This window comes from Pristiophorus japonicus, chromosome 32 (assembly GCF_044704955.1).
Source record: "Pristiophorus japonicus isolate sPriJap1 chromosome 32, sPriJap1.hap1, whole genome shotgun sequence".
NCBI classification, from domain to species: domain Eukaryota; kingdom Metazoa; phylum Chordata; class Chondrichthyes; family Pristiophoridae; genus Pristiophorus; species Pristiophorus japonicus.
The window spans coordinates 9,349,457-9,367,606 of record NC_092008.1 but is presented as its reverse complement, the minus strand read 5'-3'; the positions used below and the strand labels follow the sequence as shown (position 1 = coordinate 9,367,606).

Genomic DNA, 18,150 nt, shown 5'->3' with positions numbered 1-18,150 from the left:
GGGGGTGGGGTGAGGGGAGAGGGAGGGGGGGGGGGTGAGGGGGAGAGGGAGGGGGGTGGGGTGAGGGGAGAAGGGAGGGGGGTAGGGTGAGGGGGAGAGGGAGGGGGGTGGGGTGAGGGGGAGAGGGAGGGGTGGAGGGGGAGAGGGAGGGGGTGGGGTGAGGGGGAGAGGGAGGGGGTGGGGTGAGGGGAGAGGGAGGGGTGGGAGAGAGAGGGGGGGTGAGGGGAGAGAGGGGGTGGGGTGAGGGAGAGAGAGGGGGGGTGAGGGAGAGAGAGGGGGGGTGAGGGAGAGAGAGGGGGGGTGAGGGAGAGAGAGGGGGGGTGAGGGAGAGAGAGAGGGGGGTGAGGGAGAGAGAGGGGGGGTGAGGGAGAGAGAGGGGGGTGAGGGAGAGAGAGGGGGGGTGAGGGAGAGAGGGGGGGTGAGGGAGAGAGAGGGGGGGTGAGGGAGAGAGAGGGGGGGTGAGGGAGAGAGAGGGGGGTGAGGGAGAGAGAGGAGGGGGTGAGGGAGAGGGAGAGGGGGGGGTGAGGGAGAGAGAGGGGGGTGAGGGAGAGAGGGGGGTGAGGGAGAGAGGGGGTGAGGGAGAGAGGGGGGGTGAGGGAGAGAGGGGGGGTGAGGGAGAGAGCGGGGGGGTGAGGGAGAGAGAAGGGGGGTGAGGGAGAGAGAGAGGAGGGGTGGGATGAGGGAGAGAGAGGGAGGGGTGGGGTGAGGGAGAGAGAGGGGGTGAGGGAGAGAGGGGGGTGGGGGAAGAGAGGAGAGAAGGGTTGGGAGGGAGAGAGAGGGGGGGTGAGGGAGAGAGAGGGGGGGTGAGGGAGAGAGAGGGGGTGTGAGGGAGAGAGAGGGGGGGTGAGGGAGAGAGAGAGGGGGTGAGGGAGAGAGAGGGGGGTGGGGGAGAGAGAGGGGGGTGAGGGAGAGAGAGAGGGGTGGGGGAGAGAGGAGAGGAGAGAAGGGTTGGGAGGGAGAGACAGTGAATGAAATGATGAGAGAAAACACAAGAAGCAGACAGTCAGACTTGCTGAAACGATCGGTGATACAATCCGCCATCAGCCCAGCTTGTACGGAATAAAATGGCGCAATGACCAAATGCAGCGGTGAGATGTGTGGAAAATGCTGAAATCGTCATCACACAACGACAAGCACATTTATTCGGTCACCAATAAGCAAGTGGCCCCAGTTGGAGCGGGGGTGGGGGGGGAAGCACCCCCTCCCCCCCTTGCACCCTCCCCTGCCCCCCCCCCCCTCCCCTGCCCCCCTCCCACCCCCACAGTTTGTTGTTGGGCCAAGAGGAGCCTGTCACAGTGGGTGTCAGTCAATGGTGGACACTAACCTGGTGGAAGGTTCGAGTGGTGCGTTTCATGATCTCTGTATACCTCGACCTGTAGTCCTTCAACACATTCTTGATTATATCTGCCGACGGGAAGAATATCACAGGGTCAGGGTTTAACACATTTGAACAGTTTTCACCCCAACACAATGCCAAAGTGATCTGGGCCTGTCACGAGTTGCATCTCTTTGACTTTAATTCCACACGATGGAACGCTCTCCACTTGCCCGGATGAGTTGCACCATCCAGGACAAAGCAGCCCCGCTCGATGGGCCACGCTCCCCACCACCTTCAACACTCACTCCCTCCACCACCGGTGCACCGTGGCTGCAGTGTGCACCGTCCACAAGATGCACCGCGGCAACTCGCCAAGGCTTCTTCGGCAGCACCTCCCGAACCCGCGACCTCTACCCGCCTAGAAGGTCAAGGGCAGCAGGTCCATGGGAACACCACCCCCTCCACGTTCCCCTCCCAGTCACACACCATCCCTCGACTTGGAAATATATCGGCCATTCCTCCATCGTCGCTGGGTCACAATCCTGGAACTCCCTCCCTAACAGCACTGTGGGAGCACCTTCACCACACGGACTGCAGCGGTTCAAGAAGGCGGCTCACCACCACCTTCTCAAGGGGCAATTAGGGATGGGCAATAAATGCCGGCCTTGCCAGCGACGCCCACATCCCGAGAACAAATGAAAAGATGCGCCCATCTAACTCCCTCTTGTATATATCCAATGAACTGGCCTCAACAACTCTCTGCGGCAGGGAATTCCACAGGTTAACAACTCTCTCAGTGAAGAAGTTTCTCCTATCTTGGTCCTAAATGGCCTACCCCTTATCCTTAGATTGTGACCCCTGGTTCTGGACTTCCCCAACATCGGGAACATTCTTCCCGCATTAACCTGTCCCGTCCCGTCAGAATCTTATAAGTTTCTATGAGATCCACCTCTCATCCTTCTAAACTCCAGTGTATAAAGGCCCAGTTGATCCAGTTTCTCCTCATATGTCAGTCCTGCCATCCCAGGAATCAGTCTGGTGAACCTTCGCTGCACTCCCTCAATAGCAAGAATGTCCTTCCTCAGATTAGGAGACCAAAACTGAACATAATATTCCAGGTGAGGTCTCACTAAGGCCCTGTAGAACTGCAGTAAGACCTCCCTGCTCCTATACTCAAATCCCCTCGCTATGAAGGCCAACATACCATTTGCCTTCTTCACCGCTTGCTGTACCTGTATGCCAACTTTCAATGACTGATGAACCAGGTCTCGTTGCACCTCCCCTTTTCCTAATCTGCCGCCATTCAGATAATATTCTGTCTTCGCGTTTTTGCCCCCAAAGTGGATAACCTCATATTTATCCACATTATACTGCATCTGCCATGCATTTGCCCACTCACCTAACCTGTCCAAGTCATCCTGCAGCCTCTTAGCATCCTCCTCACAGCTCACACCACCACCCAGCTTAGTGTCATCTGCAAACTTGGAGATATTACACTCAATTCCTTCATCTAAATCATTAATGTATATTGTAAATAGCTGGGGTCCCAGCACTGAGCCCTGCGGCACCCCACTAATCACTTACTGCCATTCTGAAAAGGACCCGTTTATCCCGACTCTCTGCTTCCTGTCTGCCAACCAGGTCTCTATCCACGTCAGTATATTACCCCCAAAACCATGTGCTTTGATTTTGCACACCAATCTCTTGTGTGGAACCTTGTCAAAAGCCTTTTGAAAGTCCAAATACATCATATCCACTGGTTCGCCCATGTCCACTCTACTTGTTACATCCTCAAAACATTTCTCAAGATTTGTCAAGCAGGATTTCCCTTTCATAAATCCATGCTGACTTGGACCAATCGTGTCACTGCTTTCCAAATGCGCTGCTATTTCATCTTTAATAATTGATTCCAACATTTTCCTCACTACTGATGTCAGGCTAACCGGTCTATAATTACCCACTTTCTCTCTCCCTCCCTTTTAAAAAAAGTTACATTAGCGACCCTCTAGTCCAAAGGAACTGATCCAGAGTCGATAGACTGTTGAAAAATGATCACCAATGCATCCACTATTTCTAGAGCCACTTCCTTAAGCACTCTGGGATGCAGACTATCAGGCCCCGGGGTTTTATCGGCCTTCAATCCCATCAATTTCCCTAACACAATTTCCCGCCTAATAAGGATATCCTTCAGTTCCTCCTTCTCACTAGACCCTCGGTCGCCTGGTACTTCCGGAAGGTTATTCGTGTCTTCCTTCATGAAGACAGAACCAAAGTATTTGTTCAATTGGTCTGCCATCTCTTTTTTCCCCCATTATAAATTCACCTGAATCTGACTGCAAGGGACCTGCGTTTGTCTTCACTAATCTTTTTCTCTTCACATATCTATAGAAGCTTTTGCAGTCAGTTTTTATGTTCCCAGCAAGCTTCCTCTCGTACTCTATTTTCCCCCTCCTAATTAACCCTTTGTTCTCCTCTGCTGAATTCTGAAATTCTCCCAGACCTCAGGTTTGCTGCTTTTTATGGCCAATTTATATGCCTCTTCCTTGGATTTGAAATAGTGTTTCTTTATATGCTCTCTCTAAACCCCTCTTGATTCTGAGCGCCTCTATCAAATCCCCTCTTCACCTTCTCTGCTCCAAGGAGAACAACCCCAGCTTCTCCAGTCTCTCCCCGTCACTGAAGTCCCTCATCCCTGGTCATCATCATAGGCAGTCCCTCGGAATCGAGGAAGACTTGCTTCCACTCCTAGAATGAGTCCTTAGGTGGCTGAACAGTCCAATACGAGAACCACAGTCCCTGTCACAGGTGGGACAGACAGTGGTTGAGGGAAGGGGAGGGTGGGGCTGGTTTGCCGCACGCTCCTTCCGCTGCCTGCGCTTGGTTTCTGCACACTCTCGGCGACGAGACTCGAGGTGCTCAGCGCCCTCCCGGATGCACTTTCTCCACTTAGGGCGGTCTGGTCTTTGGCCAGGGACTCCCAGGTGTCGGTGGGGGATGTTGCACTTTATCAGGGAGGCTTTGAGGGTGGTCCCTTGTAACGTTTCCTCTGCCCACCTTTGGCTCGCTGGCCGTGAAAGAGCTCCCCTGGTACCATTCTAGTCAATCTCATGTGCACCTTCTGCAAGGCCTTTGCGTCCTAAAGTGCAGTGCCCAGAATTGGACACAACATGCCAGCTGGGGCCAACTTTCACCCGGCTGGTTCACCCACCTTTGCGTTTTACCGGGACCTTCCGCTGTTCCATGATCAGGATGTACTGAACCACCTCACTCACCTGTCAAACATGAAGCAAAAGATCATTAGCGTCGTGAGGGTTGGGGGGGGGGGTGGAATACAGACCCCGCCTGGAGTCACTGCGCCCAGTTCTGGGGCCCCCGCCCCTCAGGGAGGACATATCGGCCTTGGAGAGCGGGAGCAGCGGAAATTCAGCAGAATGACACCGGGGCTGAAAGGGTTAAATCCCGAGGACAGACCGGGCCTGTGTTCCCTCGAGTGTAGAAGATTAATCGATGATCTGATCGAGGGGTTTGAGAGGATTAAAGGATTCGATCGGGTGGGTCGAGAGAAACTGTTCCCTCTGGTGGGGGGGGGGCAGTCCAGAACAAGGGGACGTCACCTTCACATTGGAGCCCGGCCGTTCAGGGGTGATGTCGGGAAACACTTCTTCACACACAGGGCAGTGGGAATCTGCAACTCTCTCCCCCCCCCCCCCACCCTCTCCAGCCCAAAAAGCTATGGATGCTGGGAGTCAATTGGAGCTTTCAAAACTGATTTTTGTTAGATCAGGGAATCAAGGGATATGGAACCAAGGCGGGTAGATGGGGTGAAGATTCATTTCAGCCACGATCTAATTCAATGGCAGAACAAGACTGAGGGGCTGAATGGCCGCCTCCTGCTCCTAATGTTAATGCAAATATGAATCGATCTGAACTGGGTATATACCAGGTAAGTCTTGCTACTGTTATACAGGGTATCGGTGAGGCCTCACCTGGAGTACTGCGTGCAGTTTTGGTTTCCATATTTATGAAAGGATATACTTGCTTTGGAGGCAGTTCAGAGAAGGTTCACTCGGTTGATTCTGGAGATGAGGGGGTTGACTTATGAGGAAAGGTTGAGGAGGTTGGGCCTCTACTCATTGGAATTCAGAAGAATGAGAGGTGATCTTATCGAAACGTATAAGATTATGAGAGGGCTCGACAAGGTGGATGCAGAGAGGATGTTTCCACTGATGGGGGAGACTAGAACTAGGGGGCATGGTCTTAGAATAAGGGGCCGCCCATTTAAAACTGAGATGAGGAGGAATTTCTTCTCTCAGAGGGTTGTAAATCTGTGGAATTCTCTGCCTCAGAGAGCTGTGGAAGCCGGGACATTGAATATATTTAAGATAGAAATAGACGGTTTCTTAACTGATAAGGGGATAAGGGGGCGGGCAGGGAAGTGGAGCTGAGTCCATGATCGGATCAGCCATGATGGTATTAAATGGCGGAGCAGGCTCGAGGGGCCGTATGGCCGACTCCTGCTCCTATTTCTTATGTTCGTATGTGTAGAACTGTGGGGAAAGAGCAGGGAGGAGTGGGACTGATTGGATCGCTCTCTCACAGAGCCGGCACAGGGAATGTACGGAGGGACCTGGGTGTCCTTGTACACCAGTCATTAAAAGCAAACATGCAGGTGGAGCAAACAGTTATGAAGGCAAATGGTCTGTTGGCCTTCATTGCGAGAGGGTTTGAGTACAGGAGCAAGGAGGTCTTACTCCAGTTATACAGGGCCCTGGTGAGACCACACCTGGAGTATTGTGCACAGTTTGGGTCTCCTTACCAAAGGAAGGATATACTTGCCATAGTGCCATAGGGAGTGCAGCGAAGGTTCACCAGACTGATTCCTGGGATGGCAGGACTGTCGTATGAGGAGAGATTGGGTCGACTGGGCCTGTGTTCACTGGAGTTTAGAAGAATGAGAGGGGATCTCATTGAAAGGTATAAAATTCTGACGGGGTTGGACAGACTGGAGGATGTTTCCCCCGGGGCTGGGAAGTCTAGAACAAGGGGTCACAGTCTCAGGATACGGGGTAGGAAATTTAGGAGCGAGATGAGGAGAAATGTTTTCACTCCGAGGGTGGTGAACCTGTGGAATTCTCTACCACAGAAGGCTGTGGAGGCCAAGTCACTGAATATATTTAAGAGGGAGACAGATAGATTTCTAGAAACAAAAGGCATCAAGGGGCATGGGGAGAAAGCGGGAATATGGTGTTGAGAGAGAGGATCAGCCAGGATCATATTGAATGGTGCAGGCTCGAGGGGCCGAATGGCCTCCCACTGCTCCTATTTTCTGTTTCTAGGCCCGATGGGCCAAACGGGCTCCTCCTGCGCGGTAAGATTCGGTGAGAGTGCGGACAGCCGAGTTACAGCGGCGCGGAACAAAACGGAGAGGCGGATCGGTACCTTCCGGTCGACAGCGGCGGGCGTCAGCTTGTCCGGGCTGTGTTGGGACTGCGAGCCGGTGGGAGTTTGGGAGGGGCCCACATCATCCGCGTCCGAGTCCTGCTGCTGCTGCAGAGGGCAAGAAAGGCGACATGGCTTGACTCAGGCTCGGCAAGGAGCAAAGACCGCTGCTGAAGCCCCGCGGGCAATGCCCACAGGCTCCCTTCACCCGGACACAGCCCGCCCGCCTTGGCCAATGGCACCGCGCGGCATCCCACACGCGCCAGACTGCCCCAACCCGCAGGGCCGCCCCGTCTCAAGGGCAGCAGCAATCGGTGGGCGAATAGAAAGTAGTCAACGTCACAGAATTCAATGTCCACATCTAAGTGGATGGCACCCTCGTCCCTGGAGTCAGCAGGTTGTCCCACTCCATGGACTTGAGCACAAAAATCACGATCGGCACTCCCAGAGCAGTACTCAGGGAGTGCTGCACTGCCGGAGGTGCCGTCTTTCAGATGAGACGTTAAACCGAGGTCCCATCTGCCCCCTCAGGGGGACATAAAAGATCCCACGGCCACTATTTTGAAGAGGCGCAGGGGGAGTTATCCGCAGTGTCCTGGGGCCAATGTTTATCCCTCAACCAACATCACGAAAGCAGATTATCTGGATCGTTATGACATTGTTGTTTGTGGGAGCTTGCTGTGCGCAAAGTGGCTGCTGCGTTTCCCACATGCCTGCACTCCAAAAAATACTTCATTGGCTGCAAACTGCTTTGAGGTGGCCGGTGGTTCGGGGAGAGGCGTAAGTTCGGGGCCCAGAAGAGGCGAGGGCCCAGGGGCACCAGGGCCAGCCCACACTGCGATATAGAAACATAGAAATTAGGTGCAGGAGTAGGCCATTAGGCCCTTCGAGCCTGCACCACCATTCAATATGATCATGGCTGATCATTCACCTCAGTACCCCTTTCCTGCTTTCTCTCCATACCCCTTGATCCCTTTAGCCGTAAGGGCCACATCTAACTCCCTTTTGAATATATCTAACGAACTGGCCTCAACAACTCTCTGTGGCAGAGAATTCCACAGGTTCACAATTCTCTGAGTGAAGAAGTTTCTCCTCATCTCGGTCCTAAATGGCTTACCCCTTATCCTTAGACTGTGTCCCCTGGTTCTGGACTTCCCCAACATCGGGAACATTCTTCCTGCATCTAACCTGTCCAATCCCGTCAGAATTTTATATGTTTCTATGAGATCCTCTCTCATCCTTCTAAACTCCAGTGAATATAAGCCCAGTCGATCCAGTCTCTCCTCATATGTCAGTCCTTCCATCCCAGGAATCAGTCTGGTGAACCTTCGCTGCACTCCCTCAATAGCAAGAACGTCCTTCCTCAGATTAGGAGACCAAAACTGAACACAATATTCCAGGTGAGGTCTCACCAAGGCCCTGTACAACTGCAGTAAGACCTCCCTGCTCCTATACTCAAATCCTCTCGCTATGAAGGCCAACATGCCATTTGCTTTCTTCACCACCTGCTGTACCTGCATGCCAACCTTCAATGACTGGTGTACCATGACACGCAGGTCTCGTTGCACCTCCCCTTTTCCTAATCTGCCGCCATTCAGGTAATATTCTGCCTTCGTATTTTTGCCACCAAAGTGGATAACCTCACATTTATCCACATTATACTGCATCTGCCACAGTATGTGTGCGCGCACTGGGTCCGTGCAGCAGAGCTGGTCTCCAGCCGTCCTGGTTAACCCTTGCCCCTGGACCCAGACCTCCCTCTGTCAAGCCCCGTGTGGTGGCTGGTGTGCAACGGTCACCCCACGTTAAAAAAGTCCACTCACAGGCATCTTCCTCCCTTCAGGATGTAGTTCGGGATCCGGAATATTAGCTCCTTCATTGATACACCTGTGAACTCATCCCTTTTTGGTGTGGAAGCAAGTCACTCTCGCTTCGAGGCACCGCCGATGATGATAATGATGACTGCCAAACCTGACATACAGCCCCAAAGCTGGGCCAAGACGGACACCTATCCGAGAGAGATTGAAAACATAGTCTTGTGTCTCTATAGCACCTTTCACCCGCCTCAGGACATCCCAAAACGCCTCACAGCCAATGCAGTACTTGTTTTGGAGTGTGGTCACAGTTGTAATGTAGGAAACGCGGCAGGCAATTTGCGCACAGCAAGCTCCCACAAACAGTCATGTGATAATGACCCAGATCATGTTTTTTTTTGTGATGTTGGTTGTGGGATAAATATTGGTCCCAGGGTGAACTCCCTCCGCTCCGCCCCCCCACCCCCTGCTCTTCTTTGACACAGCGGCACGAGATCTTTTACGTCCATCCGAGAGAGCAGACGGGGCCTCGGTTTAATATCTCATCTGAAACACGGTTCATTCGACAGTGCGGCGCTCCTTCAGTACGTCCCCTCCGACAGTGCGGCGCTCCCTCAGTACCGCCCCTCCGACAGTGCGGGGCTCCCTCATTACCGCCCCTCCGACAGTGCGGGGCTCCCTCAGTACCGCCCCTCCGACAGTGCGGGGCTCCCTCAGTACTGCCCCTCCGACAGTGCGGGGCTCCTTCAGTACCACCCCTCCGACAGTGCGGCACTCCCTCAGTACCGCCCCTCCGACAGTGCGGGGCTCCCTCAGTACCGCCCCTCCGACAGTGCGGGGCTCCCTCAGTACCACCCCTCCGACAGTGCGGCACTCCCTCAGTACCGCCCCTCCGACAGTGCGGGGCTCCCTCAGTACCACCCCTCCGACAGTGCGGGGCTCCCTCAGTACCGCCCCTCCGACAGTGCGGGGCTCCCTCAGTACTGCCCCTCCGACAGTGCGGGGCTCCCTCAGTACCACCCCTCCGACAGTGCGGCACTCCCTCAGCACTGCCCCTCCGACAGTGCGGCGCTCCCTCAGTACCACCCCTCCGACAGTGCGGCGCTCCCTCAGCACCGCACTGGAGTGTCAGCCTAGATTTATGTACTCAAGTCTCTGGAGTGGGGACTTGAACCCACAACGTTCTGACTCAGAGGCGAGAGTGCTGCCCAGAGTGGTGCTAAACAGGTGGTAGCGAATAGGCAGCCCATTTCACGCCCCGCCCCATGATTTGGTGTACGAAAGTCAATCAGCCGGGGTGTGGAACAGATGAGCTGGTTTGTGTTTCCGAGCCCAATTAACCCACCCTATCCCCTGAACAACACCAACGCTCACTCGCACTCACCACACAACTTACATTCATCCGGTGCCTTTACCTTAGTAACAAATCCCAAGGAGCTTCACAGGAGCATAAACCAAACTTTATTTCACCCCGAGCCATGTAATGAGATATTAGGGACAGGCGGCCAAAGGCTGGGTCACTTTGGTCGGTTTTAAGGAGAGTCTTGAAGGAGGAGAGAGAGGCGGAGAGGTTTAGGGAGGGAGTTCCAGAACTTGGGGCCCAGGCAACGGAAGGCACGGCCACCGATGGTGGAGCGATTATAATCAGGGATGGTCAGGAGGGCAGAATTAGAGGAGCGCAGACATCTCGGGGGTTGTGGGGCTGGAGGGGGTTACAGAGATAGGGAGGGGTGTAGGGGCTGGAGGAGGTTAGCAAGATAGGAGGGGTGTAGGGGCTGGAGGAGGTTACACAGATAGGGAGGGGTGTAGGGGCTGGAGGAGGTTACAGAAATAGGGAGGGGTGTCGGGGCTGGAGGAGGTTACAGAGATAGGGAGGGGTGTAGGGGCTGGAGGAGATTACAGAGATAGGAAGGGGTGTAGGGGCTGGAGGAGATTACAGAGATAGGGAGGGGTGTAGGGGCTGGAGGAGGTTACAGAGATAGGGAGGGGTGTAGGGGCTGAAGGAGATTACAGAGATAGGGAGGGGTGTAGGGGCTGGAGGAGGTTACAGAGATAGGGAGGGGTGTAGGGGCTGAAGGAGATTACAGAGATAGGGAGGGGTGTAGGGGCTGGAGGAGATTACAGAGATAGGGAGGGGTGTAGGGGTTGGAGGAGGTTACAGAGATAGAGGGGGGCGGGCGAGGAGGCCATTGTACACGAGGATGGAGAACTTTGAAATGGTGGCCTTGCCGGACCGGGAGCCAATGTCGGTCAGCGAGCACAGCGGGGAGGGGGCGAAGGGTGAACGGGACTGGGGGCGAGTTAGAACACGGGGCCAGCAGTGTAGCGACAGAGGAATGTCCCGTTCCCCCCCCCCCACCCGCCCCACAGCTTACCTGAGACGTGCCAGCCTGTGAGCTGCGATGCCCGCTCGAATGCGCTGCGGAGTTCCTTGCCCGTGGCATCTGCAGACTGGGAACAAAGAGACCCGAGGGGGGCGGGAAGAGACACAGGTTACCACATCTGATCCACTGCATGCTCACGCCAACTTCTCCACATCACGAGCACTCACGTTTACAGGGGCTCCGGCAAATGGACAATGAGACACATTCAGAAACACTTCTATACCACACACAAAGAACAATCAGAACATCAGAATAGGAGCAGGAGTCGGCCATTCGGCCCCTCGAGCCTGCTCCGCCATTTAATACGATCATGGCTGATCCGATCATGGACTCAGCTCCACTTCCCTGCCCGCCCCCTTATCGGTTAAGAAACTGTCTATCTCTGTCTTAAATATATTCAATGTCCCGGCTTCCACAGCTCTCTGAGGCAGCGAATTCCACAGATTTACAACCCTCTGAGAGAAGAAATTCCTGCTCATCTCAGTTTTAAATGGGCGGCCCCTTATTCTAAGACCATGCCCCCTAGTTCTAGTCTCCCCCATCAGTGGAAACATCCTCTCTGCATCCACCTTGTCGAGTCCCCTCATAATCTGATACGTTTCCATAAGATCACCTCTCATTCTTCTGAACTCCAATGAGTAGAGGCCCAACCTCATCAACCTTTCCTCATAAGTCAACCCCCTCATCCCCGGAATCAACCGAGTGAACCTTCTCTGAACTGCCTCCAAAGCAAGTATATCCTTTCGTAAATACGGAAACCAGAACTGCACGCAGTACTCCAGGTGTGGCCTCACCAATACCCTGTATAACTGGAGCAAGACTTCCCTGCTTTTATACTCCACCTTTGCAATAAGGGCGATAGAATGTTTGGAACTCTCTTCCGTAAATTGCAATTGTTGCTGGGCAATCGTTAACTTTAAAACTGGGATTGATAGCTGTCTGTTAACCAAAGGTATTAAGGGATCTGGGCCAAAGGTAGGTCGCAGATCGGCAGAACAGGCTCGAGGGGGCAAATGGCCTCCGCCTGTTCTATGTTCAAAGAGTCCAGATAATAATAACTTGTATTTATACAGTGCCTTTAACATAGTAAAATGTTCCAAAGCGTATCACAGCAGTGTTACAGACAAACGGATACATTTAACACCAAGGCACCGAAGAAATTAAGGCACATGATCAAAAGCTTGTTTGACGAGGTCGGTTTTAACGAGCGTCTTGAAGGAGGAGAGAGAGGCGGAGAGGTTCAGGGAGGGAGTTCCAGAGCTTGGGGCCCAGGCAACAGAAGGCACGGCCACCGATGGTGGAGCGATTATAATCAGGGATGGTCAGGAGGGCAGAATTCGAGGAGCGCAGACATCTCGGGGGGTTGTGGGGCTGGAGGGGGTTACAGATATAGGGAGGGGTGTAGGGGCTGGAGGAGGTTACCGAGATAGGGAGGGGTGTAGGGGCTGGAGGAGGTTACAGAGATAGGGAGGGGTGTAGGGGCTGGAGGGGGTTACAGAGATAGGGAGGGGTGTAGGGGCTGGAGGAGGTTACAGAGAAAGGGAGGGGTGTAGGGGCTGGAGGAGGTTACAGAGATAGGGAGGGGTGTAGAGGCCGGAGGAGGTTACAGAGATAGGGAGGGGTGTAGGGGCTGGAGGAGGTTACAGAGATAGGGAGGGGTGTAGGGGCTGGAGGAGGTTACAGAGATAGGGAGGGGTGTAGGGGCTGGAGGGGGTTACAGAGATAGGGAGGGGTGTAGGGGCTGGAGGAGGTTACAGAGAAAGGGAGGGGTGTAGGGGCTGGAGGAGGTTACAGAGATAGGGAGGGGTGTAGAGGCCGGAGGAGGTTACAGAGATAGGGAGGGGTGTAGGGGCTGGAGGAGGTTACAGAGATAGGGAGGGGTGTAGGGGCTGGAGGAGGTTACAGAGATAGGGAGGGGTGTAGGGGCTGGAGGGGGTTACAGAGATAGGGAGGGGTGTAGGGGCTGGAGGAGGTTACAGAGAAAGGGAGGGGTGTAGGGGCTGGAGGAGATTACAAAGATAGGGAGGGGGGGGGCAAGGGCCATGGAGTGATTTTGTAAACAAGGATGAGAATTTTGAAATCGGTGAGCACAGTGGGTGATGGGTGAGTGGGACTCGGTGTGAGTTAGGACACGGGGTCAGTGAGCACAGGGGGTGATGGGTGAGTGGGACTCGGTGTGAGTTAGGACACGGGGCAGTGAGCACAGGGGGTGATGGGTGAGTGGGACTCGGTGCGAGTTAGGACACTGGGGCAGTGAGCACAGGGGGTGATGGGTGAGTGGGACTGGGTGCGAGTTAGGACACTGGGGCAGTGAGCACAGGGGGTGATGGGTGAGTGGGACTCGGTGCGAGTTAGGACACGGGGCAGTGAGCACAGGGGGTGATGGGTGAGTGGGACTCGGTGCGAGTTAGGACACTGGGACAGTGAGCACAGGGGGTGATGGGTGAGTGGGACTGGGTGTGAGTTAGGACACGGGGCAGTGAGCACAGGGGGTGATGGGTGAGTGGGACTCGGTGCGAGTTAGGACACGGGGCAGCGAGCACAGGGGGTGATGGGTGAGTGGGACTCGGTGCGAGTTAGGACACGGGGGCAGCCGAGTTTTGGATGGCCTCAAGTTTCCGTAGTTTAAGAATTAAGTTAAGAATTAAGGCACAATCGAGGAGCTATCATGCGACTGGGTGTACACTACAGGCCCCTGTAATATATGGACCTGTGAATCTGATCAGAGGTCTGTCGAGGTGTTGAAACCAAATTCTAGTTTTCGTTAAGGTTTTAAGTTGTTAATTTGTGGGTTTGAGTGTCAAAAGGTGGGGGGGGTGTCGCTTGGCATCCCGACTCCCTTCCCTCTCTTCCCGCAGTTATGTTCGCGCCAGGGTGTCCTCCTTGGAGACGGAGCGCGGGTGTCCACCAGTACGCTCGCTGCCTTCCGCCAGAGGCGGGCGCCGGAGGGATAGGAGTGTGTCGTCACACCCACCCCGGCAACCAAAGTTTAACATGGACTAAATTTCCTTTCAAAGTTCTGGTGCCCTGACCAGGAAGGGGCAGGGGTGGGGCAGGGGGGGGGGGGGGGCGGGGCGCACTCGGTCTAAAGATAGAATTAAAATAGGTTGTGGAACGGTTCAAGAGTTGGGAGCAGCTCAGCCAATCGGGCGACGGTTTGGCAAGGCTCAATAAAACCCCGACCAGTTGGGTTCAGGGGGAGAGCTGTTCAGTTGGGAACGGCTCGGCCAATCAGGCGACGGTTTGGCGAGGCTCAATAAAACCCCGACCAGTTGGGTTCAGGGGGAGAGCTGTTCAGTTGGGAACGGCTCGGCCAATCGGGCGACGGTTTGGCGAGGCTCAATAAAACCCCGACCAGTTGGGTTCAGGGGGAGAGCTGTTCAGTTGGGAACGGCTCGGCCAATCGGGCGACGGTTTGGCGAGGCTCAATAAAACCCCGACCAGTTGGGTTCGGGGGAGGAGGGGGCGGTCACCCGCCTCGCCCGGTGGGTGAGCTTGGCGACCTCTTCGCTCCGTTTCAAGGGCGCTGTATAAATACCAAGTTGTTGTTGTTATTGTGGTTCTGACCCCTGACCCCGGGCTCTGACCCCGGCCCCTCAGAGGTCATTCTCTCCCCATCCACCCTCTTGGGGGTCGAGCAAGTCTCTCTCTCTCTCTCTCTCTCTCTCTCGCTGCGCCTCTTGTCTCCCGCTCTCGAACCTTCTCGATCTTTCACGAACCTTCTCCTCCGGCTGCTCGCTCTCTCGCTGTCTGGCGCCCCTTTTGTGCGCGCTGACGTTTCGCCCGCGGCGCGCTGACGTCGGGCCCCGGCCCGCGCAGCTCGGTGCCCCACGGCGCGCTGACGTAGCGCCCCGCGGCGCGCTGACGTCACGCGCTTTTGCGGGGCCGTTGCCACGGCGAGGAGCGGCTCTCTCTCCAGGCGGCGCGCTGGGGGGGGGCGGGGGGAGGCACAGAGGGGGCAAAAGAGAGAGAAAACTAGAGAGACGCACACACACACACCCAGAGAGAGAGAGAGAGAGGCCGGTACCGCTCGCTGTCTTCCATACAGCAGGTGAGACTATACGTAGTGGAATTGGTCGCCATCTTGATACAGGAGGACACGCAAGGTTTATGCAGCAGGACCACAAGGCGGCGCTGCCGCCATCTTTGTGCAGGAGAGGGGCGCGGCGGTATCACGTGCCGCCGCCATCTTCGTACAGGGCGGGTGGGGGGGGCAGACACCAGCTTTGTGCAGACGGACAACCTGGCGCCGCCATCTTTGTATAGGAAGGAGACACACGCATTCTGCTTTAATGCAGGATGACAACCTGCCGCCGCCATCTTTGTACAGGAAGGAGAGACATTCTGCTTTAATGCAGCGAGACAACCTCCTGCCGTCGCCATCTTAGTAGAGGAGGGCTCGCATTCTGCTTTATTGCAGGAAGACAACCTGCCGCCGCCATCTTAGTACAGGAGGGAAGGGGGCTGCTGCCCTCGCCATCTCATTGGAGGAGGAGGAGGAGACACATTCCTTGTGCAGGAAGAGAAGCTGGTGCCGCCATCTTGAGGCAGACATGTTCTTTCGCCATATTGGTATTGGTGGAAGCGGATCCAACACCGCCTCCAGTGCGCCAGTGCAGCCTTCGGTCACCTGAGGAAAAGAGTGTTTGAAGACCAGGCCCTCAAATCCACCACCAAGCTCATGGTCTACAGGGCTGTAGTGATACCCGCCCTCCTGTATGGCTCAGAGACATGGACCATGTACAGTAGACACCTCAAGTCGCTGGAGAAATACCACCAACGCTGTCTCCGCAAAATCCCGCAAATCCCCCGGGAGGACAGACGCACCAACGTTAGCGTCCTCGACCAGGCCCAACATCCCCAACATCGAAGCATTGACCACACTCGACCAGCTCTGCTGGGCAGGGCCACATTGTCCGCATGTCCCCCGACACGAGACTCCCAAAGCAAGCGCTCTACTCGGAACTCCTTCACGGCAAACGAGCCAAAGGTGGGCAGAGGGAACGTTACAGGGGACCACCCTCAAAGCCTCCCTGATAAAGTGCAACATCCCCCACCGACACCTGGGAGTCCCTGGGCCCAAAGACCAGTCCTGCCCTAAGTGGAGGAAGTGCATCCGGGAGGGGCGCTGAGCACCTCGAGTCTCGTCGCCGAGAGCGTGCAGAAACCAAGCGCAGGCAGCGGAAGGAGCGTGCGGCAAACCAGTCCCACCCTCCCCTTCCCTCAACCACTGTCTGTCCCACCTGTGACAGGGACTGTGGTTCCCGTATTGGACTGTTCAGCCACCTGAGGACTCATGTTAAGAGTGGAAGCAAGTCTTCCTCGATTCCGAGGGACTGCCTATGACGATGATGAGGTAGAGCCAGACAGAATCCGTCGCCATCTTACTCGAGGAGATGTTATCTTTAAGCAGGAGGGAAAAAACTGGCATCGCCGCCATCTTAATGCAGGAGGAGTGATTATCTTTCCATTCTGACGAAAGGTCATTGACCTGAAACATTAACTCTGTTTCTACCTCCACAGCCGCTGGCGGAGCTGCTGAGATTGCCCAGGCTTTGCTGTTTATGTTTCACGCTTCCAGCACGCACACTATTCTGCTTTCGTGGTTTGAGATTATCTTGACGCAGGAGGAGGACCAGGCACCGCCATCTTGGTGCAGGGCGAGAGGCTGGTGCAGCTGCCATCTTTGTACAGGAGGCGAGAGCATTGACGCTGCGGGAGAGTCTGGTGGTCCTGCCGCCGCCATCTTGGTGCAGGGCGAGAGGCTGGTGCAGCTGCCATCTTTGTACAGGAGGCGAGAGCATTGACGCTGCGGGAGAGTCTGGTGGTCCTGCCGCCGCCATCTTGGTGCAGGGCGAGAGCCCGTTGTCGCCGCCATCTTGGTGCGGGGGCAGAGGGCGGTGCAGGTAAGCTGGGCCATGATCTGGCATTGTGCTAAATTGCAAGATTCATCAATGGGCAGTCTGTGCAGCCACATGTCAAATTGTTGTGTTGCGTGCAGTTCGTTTTTGGTTGCCCACAGATCTGAGGGACCCCTCACAATCCATCTCCGTCCAACCACAATCTCCAAACCAAACAACTGAAATATCCACATGGATAGACGCTGCGATTTGTTTTATTAGTTAATTCTCAGCATACGGAATGTTTGCCTTTATTAGCCGAGGCCGAGAATACAGGAGCAGGGAGGTTGTGCTTGAACTTGTATCAGGCCACAGCTGGAGTACTGCGTGCAGTTCTGGTCACCACATTACAGGAACGATGTGATTGATCACAACAGAGGGTACTGAGGAGATTTACGAAGATGTTGCCAGGATGTTAGCGATGAGGAAAGATTGGATAGGCTTTTTTTTTGCAACAGAGGCGGCTGAGGGGACATTTAATTGAGGTGCATGAAATTCATCACAGGCAGTCCCTGGGACTCGAGGAAGACTTGCTTCCACTCTAAAAGTGAGTTCTTAGGTGACTGTACAGTCCAATGCGGGAATTACAGTCTCTGTCACGGGTGGAACAGACAGTCGTTGAAGGAAAGGGTATAAAATGAGGAGGGGCCTGGATAGAGTGGATAGGACGGACCTGTTTCCCTTGGCAGAGGGGACAACAACCAGGGGGCAGAGATTGAAAGTAATTGGGGCGGGAGGTTTAGAGGGGATTTGAGGGGAAATGTCTTCACCCAGAGGGTGGTGGGGGTCTGGGGTGGAACTCACGGCCTGAAAGGGCGGTAGAGGCAGAAACCCTCACCACATTTGGATGTGCAGCTTGAAGTGCCGTAACCTACAGGGCTACGGACCCAGAGCGGGAAAGTGGGATTAGGCTGGGTAGCTCTTGGTCGGCCGGCGAGGACACGATGGGCCGGAATGGCTATAAATTTCTATGACTCTTGAACTGCTGCAGTCCGTGCGGTGAAGGTGCTCCCACAGCACTGTTAGGGAGGGAGTTCCAGGATTTTGACCCAGCGACAATGAAGGAACGGCCGATATAATGCCAAGTCGGGCTGATGTCTGACTTGGAAGGGAACGAGGAGGTGGTGATGTGCCTTGGATGTGCACTCGAAGTGCCGTAACCTCCTGCATGGCTCAGAGACATGGACCATGTACAGTAGACACCTCAAGTCGCTGGAGAAATACCACCAACGATGTCTCCACGAGATCCTACAAATGCCCTGGGAGGACAGACGCACCAACGTTAGCGCCCTCGA

At 55.0% G+C, this 18,150-nt stretch overlaps 1 protein-coding gene across 1 annotated transcript in view; it reads right to left on the bottom strand.

The window, feature by feature from the left end:
• Positions 1-14,732, bottom strand: part of LOC139240566 (non-structural maintenance of chromosomes element 3 homolog) — a 16,310-nt gene extending 1,578 nt beyond the window's left edge. Inside the window, exons 1-5 of the mRNA XM_070869111.1 lie at positions 14,675-14,732; positions 10,947-11,022; positions 6,758-6,865; positions 4,527-4,590; positions 1,325-1,404 (exon numbers count right to left, since the gene is read on the bottom strand). Coding sequence (XP_070725212.1) covers positions 1,325-1,404; positions 4,527-4,590; positions 6,758-6,865; positions 10,947-11,015 — 321 coding nt within the window. The 5' untranslated portion in view covers positions 11,016-11,022; positions 14,675-14,732. The remainder of the gene's footprint in view (positions 1-1,324; positions 1,405-4,526; positions 4,591-6,757; positions 6,866-10,946; positions 11,023-14,674) is intronic.
• Positions 14,733-18,150: the final 3,418 nt, after the last annotated feature.